General features: G+C 40.8%; 2 protein-coding genes across 2 annotated transcripts; both read right to left on the bottom strand.

The window, feature by feature from the left end:
• Positions 1-1,789: 1,789 nt before the first annotated feature.
• Positions 1,790-2,743, bottom strand: LOC103122813 (olfactory receptor 51Q1-like). Its single transcript, XM_007533434.2, has one exon. The coding sequence runs from the start codon at positions 2,735-2,737 to the stop codon at positions 1,790-1,792; it is 948 nt and encodes a 315-aa protein (XP_007533496.1). The 5' UTR covers positions 2,738-2,743.
• A 7,823-nt stretch (positions 2,744-10,566) lies between these two features.
• On the bottom strand, positions 10,567-11,502 carry LOC103122812 (olfactory receptor 51J1-like). Its single transcript, XM_007533432.1, has one exon. The coding sequence runs from the start codon at positions 11,500-11,502 to the stop codon at positions 10,567-10,569; it is 936 nt and encodes a 311-aa protein (XP_007533494.1).
• Positions 11,503-16,969: the final 5,467 nt, after the last annotated feature.

The following is a 16,969-nucleotide window of genomic DNA, read 5'->3' as shown; positions in this document are numbered from 1 at the left end:
CAGGACTGTTGTTGCTACCTGGGTATATTTTTTATGTTTCCATGGTAAATGTCTTCACATTGAAGCATCGTAAACTCCAATCATTTTTCAGCATCATGCATTAGGCCTCCAACTCCCACTAGATCACTTTATTTATTTTATTAGTGATTAATTAATTAATCAATTTTTATTAGTTGATTTACAAAGTTATAAGATAACACGATACACAATTTCACACCATTCCCACAACCAGAGTTCTAAATCCCCCATTTCTCCATTATAAGATATAGCAGTTCTCTTAAGGTTGTAGATAAGGGCTTCTACAACTGTCTGTCTATATTTGTATATATTTGCACATTTTTTTAAGGTTCCACCTTCTCTCTTTTTCTCAGTCATACATACACCTATTACTATATCCAAATGTTTCTCCCTTTTTCCTCTTTCCCCTACGACTCTTGATGGAATTGGGGTTCAGAGCCCCCTGTAGACCACTCTTGTTAACTTAGCTATATTTTGAGTTTACGAAAAGAACTCATATGTTACCAATACTTATTTTTAAATTATGTGATGTTAGTTTATAATATTTAAAATTGCAAGGATGTAGCTTGCATTTCTCTCTGCTAATAAGACTCACTGTACCCATCACCACAGTTCTAGTGTTTTCTCCTATAAAAAAATCTGTATCCATTTTCGCACACAAAGAATGTGAAGTAGAACATGAACTATACTTTGAGTGTATTAAATATTTTCTTTATTAAATCAAACAAAACATTTTAAAATTTACTTTTTAATTTCTAGTTAAAGACTAATTATTTCAACTTATTCACGTAAGAAACCCTCACATTCAGCATTTAGTAATTTTTCCTTCAGTGCTACTTTCAGCTTTAACAGTTGTGGTTCTTTCTCTTGACTATGTGTTACTCAATTGAGCCTAAATTCATATATATATTTAATTTCTTTCTCTTGACTACATCACTCAATTGAGCCTAAATTCATATTTTAAAAAAGTTTACTAGTGACTTAATATTGATTTACAGAACTATAAGATAATGTGTACAGCTATGCATCATTCTCACCACCAGCGTTCTACATCCCCATTTCCTCCATTGTAATCTATAAAAGTTCTCCTAAGGTTTCAGATATGGGTTAACTATTATTTATACAACATTTGTCTGTATTTGTATATATTTGCCCATTTTTCTATGCTCCATTCTTTTCCTTACCAAGTCACATATACATCTATTACTACATCCAAACATACCTCCCTTTTCCCTCTTTGCTGGTCCTGATGGAATGGAATGTCGGAGCCCGCTAACATTTGGGATTATGGACCAAAATTCTTTTTGGGGTGAAGAAGATGGTCAGTCAGACTTCTGTAATTGCTTCTCTGCTGAACCTTGGTGTTGGCAGGTCGAGCCATACCCCCAACCTGTTTCTATCTTTCCCTAGTGGGGCAGGACTCTGGAGAGGTAAGGCTTTAAGACACATTGGTGAGGCTGTCTGCCCAAGAAAGTCAGGATGGATTCATGATAGTATCAGCATCATGGTGGCTGAAAGATGGCAAGATACAAAGCAGGAGGAAATGGTTAATGAACAGGAACCAAAGAGTAGGAATAGAGCAGATGAGAATAGGGATCTTAGGGTGGAGAGAAGTACGGGAGTATATTTTAGGTATGTTGCTAGCTGCGTGTGACTATCATAGTTTTTGCTTGAGTTTTATAGCTAACATGGAGTTGAACAAAAATATTCTGTGAAAAGATGGTGTCAGAGTTGAGAAAAGGGTGAGAAAGTTGGACCTGAATTCATATTGTTAGTGCACATTCCTCTGAAAGAGAAGATGGGAGATTCCCTGGCGAATCTGCTTAGTCTTTACACTATAGATGATGGGGTTCATCACAGGAGGTGCCAACACATAGACATTGGCCATGATCACATGGAGCAGTGGAGAGGCATGCTTGGCAAACCTGTGAGTCATAGACACTCCAACCATAGGAACATAAAAGACCAGAACAGCCAGAATGTGTGATAGACAGTTGTTGAGGGCTCTGAGTCGCTCAGTCCAGGTGGCTGTGCCCATGATGCTCTTCAGAATGAGTGTGTAGGACAGCACAATGAGCAGAGGGTCCAGCACAATAATGAGTAAAACCAGAGCAAATCCATACCAGCTGTTGACCCGGATGTCAGCACAGACTAGGCGAATCATATCCTGGTGGAGGCAGTAGGAGTGAGAGAGAAGGTGGGAACGGCAGAAGGGCAGACGCTTGAGTAGAAAGAGAGAAGGAAGAACAGCCAGGACACATCTGCAGATGATGGCTATTCCAATCCTACCAATGACCTCATTATTGAGGATGTTGGCATAATGGAGGGGGCGGCAGATGGCCACGTAGCGGTCAAAGGACATGGCCAGCAAAACAGAGGATTCCATAAAGGAGAAGGTATGCATGAAAAATAACTGCACAAAGCACGCTTCAAAATGAATAGCCTGGCTATTGAACCAGAGGAGCTGCATGACCGTGGGCAGGGTGGTGAGGGTGAGACCCAGGTCAGTCAGGGCCAGCATGGAGAGAAACAGGTACATGGGCTGGTGGAGGGATGATTCAGTGCGGATGACTAGAAGAATGGTGGTGTTTCCCACAATGGAGATGATGTAGAAACAGCAGAAGGGGATGGAGATCCAGAAGTGGTAAGCCTCAAATCCGGGGATTCCCATGAGGAAGAAGTAGAAGGCATCATGTGTTGTGTTCATCATCTTAGACATACTTAACGGATGGTGATTTAGAGTCAGAATCTTTATACCATATGAACCAGAAATATTAGAACTAATATGTGTCTTTATCTTGCTTTTCTTTTTTAAAAATTTTTTAAATTTATTTTCCCTTTTGTTGCCCTTGTTTTTTATTGTTGTTGTAGTTATTACTGTTGATATAATTGTTAGATAGGACAGAGAGAAATGGAGAGAGGAGGGGAAGACAGAGAGGGGGAGAGAAAGACAGACACCTGCGGACCTGCTTCATCACCTGTGAAGCACCTCCCCTGCAGGTGGGGAGTCAGGGTCTTGAACCGGGATCCTTAAGCTGGTCCTTCTGCTTCGCTCCACATGTGCTTCTTCTTCTTCTAGCATTTGCCTCCACATGTGCTTAACCCACTTTGCTACCATCACCTCCCTTATCTTGCTTTTCTGAGCTCTATCCAAATACATATTCAGAGTTTTTATTTTATTTTTTTTTTAAATCTAACTGAAGAGAGTGTAAGGACACTGAGCATTTTGCCTAACGCTGTGTTGAAATTACTCTTAAAACAACTGCAAAAACCAAACAAAGAAAACAAAATAAAGCCACTGCCTTAATTACTGGATGCACACTAATAAATCAATTTTATAAATTTGTTTTTTGCTTTTGTTTTTCCACTCCTATAATTTCTTAGGCCCTGAAACTGCCTTTGAAATATTCTCCTGATAATACTATTTTCACAAAGACTATAGTGTATTCCTGACTGTAAATGTGATTGCTGATATTTAGACCTTATCCTTTTGCATTCTACATATCCAAGACCACTTATTGAACCACCTCCAACTTTCAGAACGATATTCTTACTGGTTTCATTTGATCTAGACGCATGCCTTTCTCTATTACACATTTCATCATACATTAGGATTATTTTTACTCTACATTAATTATGATTTTCAGTGCTTTCTTTTTTTAAAAATATTTATTTTATTTATTTATTCCCTTTTTGTTGCCCTTGTTGTTTTATTGTTGTAGTTATTATTGTTGTTGTCGTCGTTGTTGGATAGGACAGAGAGAAACGGAGAGAGGAGGGGAAGACAGAGAGGAGGAGAGAAAGACAGACACCTGCAGACCTGCTTCACCGCCTGTGAAGCGACTCCCCTGCAGGTGGGGAGCCGGGGTTCGAACCGGGATCTTTATACCGGCCCTTGTGCTTTGCGGCACCTGCGCTTAACCCGCTGCGCTACAGCCCGACTTCCGTCAGTGCTTTCTTTTTAAAATTTTTACTTTATTTAAACAGAGCACTGCTCAGCTATGGATTATACTGGGGACTGAACCTGGACCTCCAAACCTCAGACATGAAAGTCTGTCATGTAACTGCTATGGAAATTCCTTTATATTCTCACTAGCTAGTGCCATCTGCTATCAGTATTTCACTCATACAATATCAGAATAAACTGAAGCAATGTACAGGGGGCATAGAAGAGTAGTTAATATCAGAGTCCACGTTTGATCCCAACTCTCCACTGAATTGAAAGGCAGTTCAGTAAAAAAAAAAGAAAAAAGAAAAAAAAAAGCTGCTTTCTTTTTTTTTCTCTAAAAAACTCAGCATGGAGTGATGAAGTGCAGATGTTAACATAAAAAAGGAGAAAAAAGATAGGAAGAAAGAAAGAATAGTTAGAGTCCTGGTGAGAATAATCAGAATCATTAATTGCTTTCTTGTGTGTTTTCTGTTCTAAGTACATTACCTGCATTCTTGTCGTTTGCTTCCCTGATCGTTTGAAAGGACTCTTAGCTTTGACGGTGCTCTTTTCACTAAGACCTGCTTTCTCTCTTCCTTTCATAGAACAGACATGTCATAAACATTTGCAAATCCCTAGGCTGGAGAGTGGAGAATACAGAGGACCTCTCAGGAATATATAAAGAAGTACTCGGAGACCTTAAATTCAACTGGGAATCTAGAAGTCCATTCAGTTTGTGACATCTTTGTTGTCCCAAATAATCTCATAGGGCATCATGGCAGGAAGTCACACAGAAGTAGTATACCTAACAACTTGGTGAATGTAATTTGAATGGCATGCTTTTGTACAGAGTGCTGGATCTAATACAGACTGTTTCCAGACTTTTATCGCACTGCCAAAACTGAGTGGTTGGATGGCTAGCACAAGGACATTGACAATGTCAAGGGGATTTTAATGTTGAGGAGACCAGGGAATCCTTTGGGTCGAGAAACCGTAAGAACCACAAGAAGATCACTTTTACTGATGGAAGACAAAGCTGAACATTGTAACCACCAAACACTCCCTCTGTACTCAGGAGTGCGCTCCCTTCACTTCTATTCCAAATTTTCTATAAACTTTGTACTTCCACTGCAATTCTCTAAATTCTGTATTTCAATTTTAATAAACTATTTATTTACTTTAGATATTTCATTTATTTATTTTGAATACAGGAAGAAATGGAGAGGGAAGGGGGAGAGAAAGGGAGAGAGAGAGACACCCTATGTCACTATTTTACCACTTTTTAATATATTTTATTTGAGGGGGTCAATGAGTTATAGCATGTTTGTTTGTAAATGTGTAGAGTTTTCCAGTTCCGCATAGCAAGTGTCTGCTACATATTCTTACCCTCCATCAAGAACCCCAAACCCCTCTTTTCCATGCTCCCTATTCCATTCCCTCCTCAGCGTCTTCCTTTGAGGCAGTACACTGTGCTCTATCCAAGTTTCATCCCATGTTCTCCCTTTCTTAAACTTATTTTTATTTTGTTTATTTATTCCCTTTTGTTGCCCATGTTGTTTTATTGTTGTCACTGTCGTTGTTGGATAGGACAGAGAGAAATGGAGAGAGGAGGGGAAGACAGAGAGGGAGAAAGACAGACACCTTCAGACCTGCTTCGCCACTTCTGAAGCGACTCCCCTGCAGGTGGGGAGACGGGGGCTTGAACTGGGATCCTTACACTGGTCCTTGTGCTTTGTGCCACCTGCGCTTAACCCGCTGTGCTCCCGATGTTCTCCCTTTCTAACTTCGTCCCCCATGTTCTACTTACATGTGGAGTTACCCCATATTCATCTATCTCTTCCTGACCTATCCCATCCAATAGATTTCCTTCTGTTTCCAGCAAAGTTGAGGCAAAGCAGATATTTTGGAGTTTCTGCTCTGTTGTCTAGACCTTTGAGAGTTGGCCTTGGCTCACCAGCATTGGCCATGTCACTCTGTTTTCTCTTTTTGTCGCTATTGTTTGAGTTTCAATTTCTAGTATATCTCCAGTTACCTCATTTGGAATTAGAGTTCCTTTAGTTCTTTTCCTGTAAGATGCCTTTCAATAATTCTTTTTTTTTTTCCTTCCAGGGTTATTGCTGGGGCTCAGTGCCTGCACCATGAATCCACTGCTCCTGGAGGCCATTTATTCCCTCTTTTGTAGCCCTTGCTGTTGTAGCCTTGTTGTGGTTATTATTGTTATTATTGATGTCATTCGTTGTTGGATAGGACAGAGAAAAACGGGGAGAGGAGGGGAAAACAGAGAGGGGGAGAGAAAGATAGACACCTGCAGACCTGTTTCACTGCCTGTGAAGCGACTTCCATGCAGGTAGGGAGCCGGAGGCTTGAACTGGGATCCTCACACTGGTCCTTGTACTTTGTGCCATGTGCGCTTAACCCGCTGTGCTACTGCCTGACTCCCGAATCTTCATACTTTTCAAAAAGATTTTCTTTATTTAATAATGGAAAAGATAGGAGGAGAGAGAAAAGAACCAGATATTTCTGGTACATGTGTTGCCGGGGATTAAACTTGGAACCTCATACTTGAGAGTCCAATGCTTTCTCCACTGCGTGACCACCCAGACCACCATATGTATATTTAATAATTATTTTACCAGTATGCAGTCCCACAAACAGTGTGCAATGGTTCTATTTTCTTCATCTTCTCTCTAAAACCACTTTCTCTAGCAGGTATCACATTGTGATATATTACTGTTTTCATTTGAAATTCCCTAATAAGACAGGATTAACATTTTCTCATACACCTATTAGCTATGTGTCTTCTATTCAGAAGACCTTCCCATTTGTTTTTAGATTATCTTTTTTTAAAAAAAATATTTATCATTGGGTAAGAGATAGAGAAGTTGAGAAGGGGAGGGTAGGTAGAGAGGGAGAGAGCCTGAAAGATACCTGCAACCCCAAACTCATGAAGCTTTCCCTCTGGCATATGGTAGTGTGGAGGATTGAACCTGGAACTTTGAAGCCTCTGGCATGAGAGTCTCTGCATAACCATTATGCTATCTACCCCTCCTACCACCTATTTTTTTTAAAAAATTATGTTTTTTAAAATTATTTTTTTGTCCCCACGGTCATCGCTGGGGCTCGGTGCCTGCACTACAAATCCACTGCTCCTTGAGGCCATTTTTTCCCATTTGGTTTCCCTTGTTGTTGTTATTGTTGCCATTATTATTGTTGTTGTTGGATAGGACAGAAAGAACTTGAAAGAGGAGGGGAAGATAGAGAGGGGGAGAGAAACATAGACACCTACAGACCTACTTCACTGCTTGTGAAGTGACCCCCCCCCTTCATTGTGGGGAGCTTGGGGTTGGAACTGGGATCCTTGCACTGGTCCTTGTGCTTTGCACGATGAGCATTTGACCCTCTATGCTACCGTCTAGCCCTGATCCTCCCATTTTTAAAAGTTGTGTTTGCTTTTTTATTCTTGAGTTTTATGAGTTATTTATATATTTTAGTTGTCCATCCTGCTCTAGATGTTTAATGTGAAAAAATATTCTCTTACCGGGGCAAGGCGATAGCGCAACTGGTTAAGTGCACACACTGCAGTGTGCAAAGTTGCAGGTTCAAGGCCCTGGCCCCCAGTGGGAGGAAGCTTCACGAGCGATGCATCATGGCTTCAGGTGTCTTTCTGTCTCTTTCTTTTTCTGTTTTCTCCTCACCTCTCAGTTCTTCTCTGTCTTTATCCAATAATAAATAAAAACATTTTAAAAATACTCTCTCATCTAAAAGGATATAACTAGAGTTGATTATACCTAGCAAAATTAGTAGAGGTGAAAAACAGCTACCAGATGATTTAACTCACATGTGGCAGTTAGAGATCTGATTTACCTGAACTTGCAAAAAAAAATTCCAAAGAAAATAGAAGCAAGCAAATTGTTTGTAAGACTTGTGAGAACTGTGGTGGTTATCTTTGGAGGGTGGGATTTTACTCTTCATGTCTAAGTCATAGTTTTCTGCAAAGCTGTCTTTGTTAATAGACTGTGACTCTAGGGTATAGTTAAAGGCAAGATCAGCTGAAAATCACCTCTATGGAAACAAAGTATGCGGAAACCCGGACAGAGAGTCATAGAATCCACCTTTACAAAAAAAAAAAAAAATGCTGGCTGTTTTGAACATTGTCTAAAACATACAGTGAAAGAAAATGATTTAAAGTTCACACTTAAAAGCTTCATTCATGTGAGTGTGTTACAATTTATAGTACTTTTTAATTTTTTTTTTTTTGCTATTTATTTACTCCCTTTTGTTGCCCTTGTTTTATTGTTGTAGTTATTATTGTTGTTGGATAGGACAGAGAGAAATGGAGAGAGGAGGGGAAGACAGAGAAGAGGAGAGAAAGATAGACACCTGCAGACCTACTTCACTGCCTGTGAAGCGACTCCCCTGCAGGTGGGGAGCCGGGGCTTGAACCAGGATCCTTCCAATGGTTCTTGCGCTTTGCACCACACGCGCTTAACCCGCTGCGCTACCGCCAGACTCCCTATAGTACTTTTTTATGGGTTGATGCTAAGCAACATTTTCAGCAAGAACAAAGTAGAACTTTGCAGAGGTAAATAAAAACTATTTATTTTTTAATTTTTTAAAAGATATTTTAATTTATTTATGAGAAAGATAGGAGGAGAGAGAAAGAACCAGACATCACTCTGGCACATGTGCTGCCGGGGATCGAACTTGAGACCTCATGACTGAAAGTCCAAAGCTTTACCACTGTGCCACCTTCTGCACCACTACTTTTTAATTTTTATTTATTGATTATTGCATATAGACAGAGAGAAATTGAGGTGAGAGGGGGAACATAGAGAAGGAAAGAGATAGACAGATACCTGCAGCCCTGTTTCACCACCTGTGAAGCTTTGTCCTCCGCAGGTGGGGACCAGGGGCTTGAACCTGGGTCCTTGTGCACTGTAATGTGTGCACTTAAAATGGTGCGCCACCACCTGCCCCCCCATAAAAATTATTTCTACATTCCCTAAAGGATGAAACCTTGACTCTTTTTTTGTTTGTTTTGTTATTTTCATTATTTATTTATTGGATAGAGACAGCCAGACTTGACTTTTTTTTGGTCACTTATTTTCCTCCTAAGACCCAGATCTTAGGATCTTTGCATGATCCACTGAGTGCTCAATCATTGCTACTTCATTATCTCCTGAGAGGATATGATCATCTTAACCAGCTTTGCTTAACCCGCTGCTGCACTACTGCCCAACCCACTTTATGATCCTTGCTTAATTGGCAGTTTGCTTTAGAAATAATTGCTTAGATTCTGGAGTGTTTTTTAAAGTTTAAATTTTAAATTTTTTATTTTATTTTACTGAGCAAATGGAGAAAGATAGATGATAGATATAAAGATGAGAGAGAGAGAGAGAGAGAGAGAGAGAGAGAGACCAGAGCACTGCTCAGCTCTAGCTAGTAGTAGTGTTATGGATTGAACTTGGGACCTAGGAGGCTCAGGCTTGGGAAATTGTTTGCATAACCATTTGTCTACTTTCTAGACCCTTATCTTCTGGAGCTTGAAACTATTAGATTCTAGTGTCACCTCGTGTGTGCATATGTTTGAATAAGATGTTTGCTATATCTTAGCACTAGGTTTCCATGTAAAAAAAAAGTTATATTACCGTGCTTCTTAGGGCTATTTAGGAAAGTGATTCAAATAATAAATATGAAGTAACCATACACATTTGCATTTCAAGTCATAGTTCCTATTTATTATTTTGAATGTAATAAATATAAATTCAGAAATGTTGTACAATATACAGTATTTTGAATTTCTGTTCATTTTTAATTCCATAATGAACACCATTTTCCAGTGTGGGGCCTTCGAAAGAATGGGGGAATATCTTGAAGCTAGTACTAGAAGCCTCTTTTGAATTAACTAGTCTGTCTTCCTGCTATTGGACTCAAAGAACAAATGTAGAGAAATGTTTGAACTGTTTTCTCATGACACCTTCCAAGTTGTAATTATTTTTCCTTTTGGGGAGGTCTAAATTTCCCTAAACATTTTTCCCTACATTCCTGGCCCAGTTATGCAAGATAATGGAAAACCTCATGTCACACCACACATTTTAGGTGATTTTTTTTCTTTATTGTTTTTTAAATAGTCATTTCTTGAACTCAGACCCAGAAGTAGTGAGATTCAGCTGCCAAACTCCCAGTCTGGCGCCAGCTATCCCTGAGTATGGTCTTTTAGTCTTGGAAATCACTCCCTCGCCTCCTTTCTGTCCATGAGCCACAGGTGCCTACTCACCTGTGACTTGGTGACTTTTTGAAGAGATCCTGGTTGTATTTTGTTGAGTTGCCAGGTGATTTTCATTGCTTTCCCTGGTTGACCAGGGAGGTCAAAGCACAGCTGTGCTACTCCATAGCCATACTTCTGGTCGTCCGCACAGCATGTTTCCCATCACTCTCAGTTATTTGTACTGCTCTGTCATTCATAACTCACCCCTGCTTGCACTGCTACTCCAGTTCACTGCAGATTATGTTGCATCTTAAGGTGACACCATATGCCTAACTTACAAGTTAAAGGCACCACCTGTGATCATAGAAACAGTCTCTTCCGACTTTTTTCTTTGCCTAAACACGGGCTCTCTTTAGGATAGCATCCGGACAATGCCACGACGGATCTCTTTGGTCTTTATGCTGTACACAATGGGGTTGATGACAGGTGGGAAGAAGAGGTAAGCATTGGCCATCATGACATGCAGCAAAGGGGACAAATGGTGTCCGAGACGGTGCACCATCGACAAGCCGATCATAGGCACATAGTAAGCGAGCACTGCACAGACATGTGAACCACAGGTGTTGAGTGCCTTCCTCCGGCCCTCTCCGGTGGTGATACTCAACACGGTGTGGAGTATGAGCCCATAGGACACCACAATGAGCAATGAATCGAACCCAAACGTGGAGGTAACAATGAAAAGGCCATAGATATTGTTGATAGAAATGTCCCCACAAGGCAGATGGATAAGGTTGGGGTGGAGGCAATAGGAGTGGGAGAGGACATTGTGGCCACAGAAAGGCAGGCGCCTTAGGAGTATGGGCAATGGGGCCATGAGCAGAGCACTTCTCAGCCCAATAATCACTCCTGTGCCAAAGATGTGGGGCCGAGTCAGGATGGCTGTGTAGCGCAGCGGGTTGTAGATGGCCAAGAAGCGGTCCAGGGACATGGCCAGCAACACCCCTGACTCCATAATGGAGAAAGAATGGATGGTGAACATCTGGAGAAGACATGCGTCAAAACTGATCTTAGTGGTACCCAAAAGGAAGATGCCTAGTACTGTAGGCAGAGTAGATGCAGAGACACCCACCTCTGCCAGTGCCAACAGGGCAAGAAAAAGGTACATGGGCTGGTGTAGGGCAGCATCTATTCTGATGACATGAAGAATGGCCCCATTCCCTAGGAAGATGATAATATACATCAGGCAGAAGGGGATGGATAACCAGATATGCTCTGTCTCCAACCCTGGGATACCAGCCAGAATGAATGTTGTAGGCAAAAACTCCAGAGAACTACTGGAGTTCTTCATCTTGAAATCTCATTCCATAGGATCAGTGCTGCCATAAAAATTAGAAGCAAACTAATGAGATAATATAATGGAGAAAGACCCCCTCCCCCCACCCCCAGGCACTGAAGAAAGGGAAGAAAGCAGAACTCACAGTTTTAAGTAGCCAGGGGTCTTATGCGTGAAATTGGACAGTTAGCCACCATCAAGCACTCTTTTTAAATTTTTTTTTATTATCTTTATTTATTGGGGTAGAGACAGTCAGAAATCAAGAAGGAATTGGGAGAGAGACACCTATAGCCCTGCTTCACCACTTGTGAAACTTTCCCCCTACAGGTGGGGGTTGGAGGGCTTAAACCAATGGTCCTTGCCCATTGTAAATTATGTACTTAACAAGGTGCACCAGCTCCCGGCCCTAAGGACTCTCAATATTAAGGAGGTTACAGTGATCATGAGAGGAAAGCTTAAGGTTTATTGAAACTGCCCACCTAAGATCTTAGCATACCTTGAATCTGCCTTGTCTTGGTGTACAAAAGCATGAACCAGCAAAGTTGCTGCGGAGACAAACAAGTGTAGACCATATTAAGACATGGACTAATATTAGGGCTAGGTGAGCAGAGATGCTATTGTAAGTACATAAGCACAAATCAAACCTCATTGCTCATGAAGATATTCTGATACCCACACTCTCCCAACTCTGTGTACACTGAGCAGCACGGGGGACCTAAAGGGATTTTTTTTTCAAAGAAATTTCTTCTATTCAGGAGAAAAAAAGCAATAAAGATGGGGAAATTACCTGTCTAAACTGGGTATCTTAAGCTGTGCCTAGGTGAGAACAAAAATAATAGTAGAATCTGGGACTGACAGGATAGGAAGGACTGCAGAAGCATTAAAAATTTTTTTTAATTACCTTTATTTTTTTACTGGAAAGAAATAGCCGGAAATCAAGATGGAAGGGAGAGGGATAGAAAAAGAAAGAAAAAGAGAGAGGGAGAGGGAGAGGGAGAGAGTGAGACCTGCAGGCCTGCTCCACCACTCGAAGACTTCCCCCTGCAGGTGGGGACTGGGGCCTCGAACCCAGATCCTTGTGCATTGTAACATGTGTGCCCAACCAGGCACACCATCACCCGGCCCCTTGGAAGCATTTTTTTTAACTTTCTGAATTAAGTGTGCACACATCTGCTCACATATTTATAGATGCGCACATATCCATATTTATTGAAACCCTGCCTACATCTTTTCTGATGCCAATTCTTCATTCAGTCAGTCACTAAAGACTTCATAAGAATCTCACTATTCCATATTGATTGTTAAAATATTTGTAAGATTCTAACTAGTTGGGATTTCTTGATGTTGTGCATGAAACAGAATGTTGACATTGGCATCAGAGTTCTAATTATACTAAAAATACATTCGCTGGTTTGAGAGCTAGCTCAACAGGTACGACACAGGCATTGCCATGACCATGGCCCAGACTCAAGCCCCAGCACCATGATAGAGGTGTTCTAACAACAGAGGAAACTTCTGTGTTGTGATTTCTCTCTCCATCTCTGAATGAAAAAAAAGTAGCCTGGAGCAGTGAAATCCAGTACTCATGATGTTCCAGTTCAGAGAAAAACACCCTCCCCCATCCATTTTGAATTATAGTCAAATATAATTGTCACCTATCCCAAAGTCCTTCTAAGCAAGTTACAGTTGTGTTAAATATTTTACGTACTAAGTTCAAGATGTAATGGGAGGGGGCCCTCGAAGGGAAAAACCCAACGTTGGAAGCCAAGGAAACTTTCCTATAGGATGTTTTATTTTTTGCATGTAACTGCATTGTAGAAAAAGTTACCACTGTAGTAGGCCTGTAAGAATGTACTTGTGCAATAACTAAAACAAAATATGAAAAAAAAGGTACACTGTTTACATTAAAAGATAGTAAACTCGCTGACTATTCTCTTCTGTGACGATATGAGGAGAAAAGTGAGTAAGAGGGCATTGTCGGCACGAAGGGCCTCACCCATATACAACCCTACTGAACCTTTTCCTCAACCTAATTGTTGATCTTCATTTTGAGAAAGGGGAGGAGAGAAAGATGGGGAGATAGCAAAGGGCTGCTCTGCTCCTGGAGCTTCCTCAGTTCTGTCTTTCTCAGTCTCGTGGGATGCCATGATTTGACCCCAGGGCCTCATGGTTAGACATGGACACTCATTGAATCACCTTCTGACCATGGCTCTGTGTAAACACAGCAACCAGTGAAAGACTGTGTGTTGTGGACGGTGCTAAAATACAGGGTAGAAAGAAATTTAGGGCCCAATTGTGGCTCCCAAGAAGAATCCACATGATAGAACTCCCTCTTAGTGAGGGAGACCCCACTAAGACATCACTAAGACATCGGACACCTCCATTTCCCCATTGGTACATGCTCTCTCCTCACCCCCCAAAAAAGTCAGGCAGGTTTTTCTCAACTCTTTGGATGTTGAGATGTTTAGAACAAACTACTATTCTGCCACTGAGTGGCGCTGTTGTTCTATTCATTTTTCACTTTATCATCCTCTTGCCTTTATCACATCCCATTTCTTGACTGCATTGTCCGTATAAACTTAGATTAGAAAGAATAAATCTTGGATACGTAAGCTGCTTTCTCTCTCTCCCTTTTTCTTTTTCCTCTTTATTTCTTATTCCTTCCTTTCTCTCTCCTTTCCTCCTTTCCTTCCTCCCTCCCTCCCTTTTTCCCTTCCTCTCTCTTCCTTCCTTCCTTCCTTCCTTCCTTCCTTCCTTCCTTCCTTCCATCCTTCTTTCCTTCCTTTCTTCCTTCCTCTCTCCTTCTTTGCTTCTTTCTACTTTTTCTTTTCTTTTCTTTCTCTCTCTTTTTTGGCTACCCTTCCTGTTCCTGACTTACAAAGTCTTTGGAGTACTAGAGTTTTAGTTATTCTTCAAGAAATACTCCAGGAGCACTTACCCACTGAGTTTAGAATCTATATGGCAAGAATATTTAATGTCGGATGAGTACAACAAAAGGATTATCTAATCTACACAAAAGTAATAAGTTGCTGGCAAGAGAGATTCCTGGGATAGTAGTGCACTTGCTTTGTAATGGACACGACCCAAGTTCAAACCTTGCCCCCACCACACTGAATGGGACTTTGGTGCTGTGATGTCTTTCCTTTGCCTGTCTATTTGTCTCTGCATTTTTATCCAGAAAAGTGAACCTGGAGTGATGAAGCCCCATTGATATAAAAAGAAGAGAGAGAGAGTGAGAGAAAGAGACAAAGACAAAGAAACGACAGGGCTGAAAGTGTCTCTCTGTCTCTTTCCCTCTCTGTCTCCCCTCCCTTCTCAGTGTCTCTCTGTCTCTGTCTAATAAGTACATAAATAATAATGATAATAAAAAAATTAAAAGGAAGCTAAGGAGAACTACCGATTAGGGGAAGGTGGAGAGGGATGACTATGGAGGTAGATTTGGGGAGTTTTCTGTAATCTGCTTCTGAAAGAGAACTTCAGGAGACACAGACAGAAGATTAGGGACTGGAGCACTTACCATGAGCTACACTAACCCTTCAGCAGCCGTGGAAGTGGAGAAACTCACTTCAGTAAGTATCTGCAACCCTGATATCGCTCCATAGTCCAGGGAACTGAATGCGTTCTCCTGCTTTGTACACTCCCCAGTGCTGGGAATCAAAGGAATGAAGAGGGACTTGTATTCTCCGAGGAGCAATTTCTCAGGTTATTACATCACCCCTTCTCAAGGCCCGGGGATCATAAGGGAAGGAAGTGAGGTATAGAGCTGTTGACTCTGAGAACTGAGTATAATAATAGTAGGCAACACTGTGAGAACGAAATAATGGAAATGTGAAGCATCTTTAGAGAAGTATCTGGCTAGTGAAAAGCACATGAAGGGCTGACTCAATTAATATTTAATGATTGTGCCTTTGTATCCTGGAGAAATAATATAGTAGTTTACTATATAATGTAGATCAACTATCATTTTTTTTATTGATTTAATAATGATCGACAAGACTGTAGGATAATAGGGTACAGTACCACACGATTTTCACCACCAGAGTTCTGGATTCCATCCCCTCCATTGGAAGCTTCCTATTCTTTATCCTTCTGGGAGTATGGACCCAGGGTCATTGTGGGGTGTGGAGGTGGAAGGTCTGGCTTCTGTTACTGCTTCTCTGCAGGACATGGATGTCGGCAGGTCGATCCACACTCTCAGCCTATCTCTCTCTTGCCCTAGTGTTAAGAAAGACCTCATCAAGCTAAAGGAGTTGAGAGGTTGACCACCTCAGACTTGGCATCTCTGGAGACAATCTGCAGCAAAAGTGTAGTAGCAACCCACCTTGGCTGATTTAGTTAAGACCAATAAAGCCTCTATTTTTCTTTCTCTGTCTCTATCTTAAGTATATAAATAGTAAAGGCTGGGGAGATAGCATAATGGTCATGCAAAAAACTTTCACTCCTGAGGCTCTGAGGGCCCAGGTTCAGTTCCCCCAGCACCACCATAAACCAGAGCTGAGCAGTGGTCTGGTCTCTTTCTCTCTGTATCTCTCTCATTAAAATAAATAAAATATTTTAATTAAATAAATAATATCGAAAAAAGAAAATTGAAGCTCAGTTGACTATTGTTATCAAATAAACTATACCTTAAGGCATATATTTTCACCTAACTTATGAATACATGTGCATCTTATTCCTTGGGCCCTGGTTTATATCTAGGTTCTGTAACTTTGTTAGGAAGTGCACCACCTGAAATAGAACTAAGGCATCCTCTCAGCTAGGAAAAGTCTCACCAGAGTAGTGGAGCTGGAGGGTTGATATTCTTGGCCTAATTTCCCAAGTGAAATATGTCGAGATAGTACTGGTTGCATTGATCCGGTTGAGATCAGCAGATGCAGTATCAAATGGTAGGGTTCAAGAGAAGCACGAAGGAAAACAAGCAAAGGCCCAGAGGTTTCAAGACTGGGAGAAATATGTATTATTTATTTATTTATTACAAAGAATGAAGAAGGTTCCTTGCTGCCTTAGAGTTTAAGAAGGCAATAGATAATTATTATTATAACCAAGTTATTCGGGAACTTGGTTTACTTTGAAAACCCCATGGTTAGGATTTACTGTACCACATAAGACCTTACCATGATTTATGTCATTTCATGCTATTTACAAATAATTATATCTTAGATACTGACAGGACTGGTTGCTTCTGGTTTCCCTGGTCTAAGATTATAAGTGATTTAATATTTCAGAAAAAGCTATTGGGGGGTTGTTTATAATACAGTTATTGACACATGAATATAATTTCCCACCCCTCTATGATAAGTATCTCTAAAATACTCACCCACAACCTAGTTAAACAATTAAATAATGTGTGTGTGTGTGTGTGTGTGTGTGTCTATGCACTTGTGGCTGCGGCATTATTTTTATAACCTAGTTAAACAATTAAATAATGTGTGTGTGTGTGTGTGTGTGTCTATGCACTTGTGGCTGCGGCATTATTTTTATA

The sequence above is a fragment of the Erinaceus europaeus genome, chromosome 17, assembly GCF_950295315.1.
Source record: "Erinaceus europaeus chromosome 17, mEriEur2.1, whole genome shotgun sequence".
NCBI lineage: Eukaryota > Metazoa > Chordata > Mammalia > Eulipotyphla > Erinaceidae > Erinaceus > Erinaceus europaeus.
Note: the sequence above shows the minus strand (reverse complement) of the source record. Positions and strands in the feature narration are given on the sequence as shown.

What these genes read in the sequence shown, in the direction of transcription:
- LOC103122813 (XM_007533434.2), bottom strand. Translation starts at nt 2,737, where the DNA reads ATGTCTAAGATGATGAACACAACACATGATGCCTTCTACTTCTTCCTC.
- LOC103122812 (XM_007533432.1), bottom strand. Translation starts at nt 11,502, where the DNA reads ATGAAGAACTCCAGTAGTTCTCTGGAGTTTTTGCCTACAACATTCATT.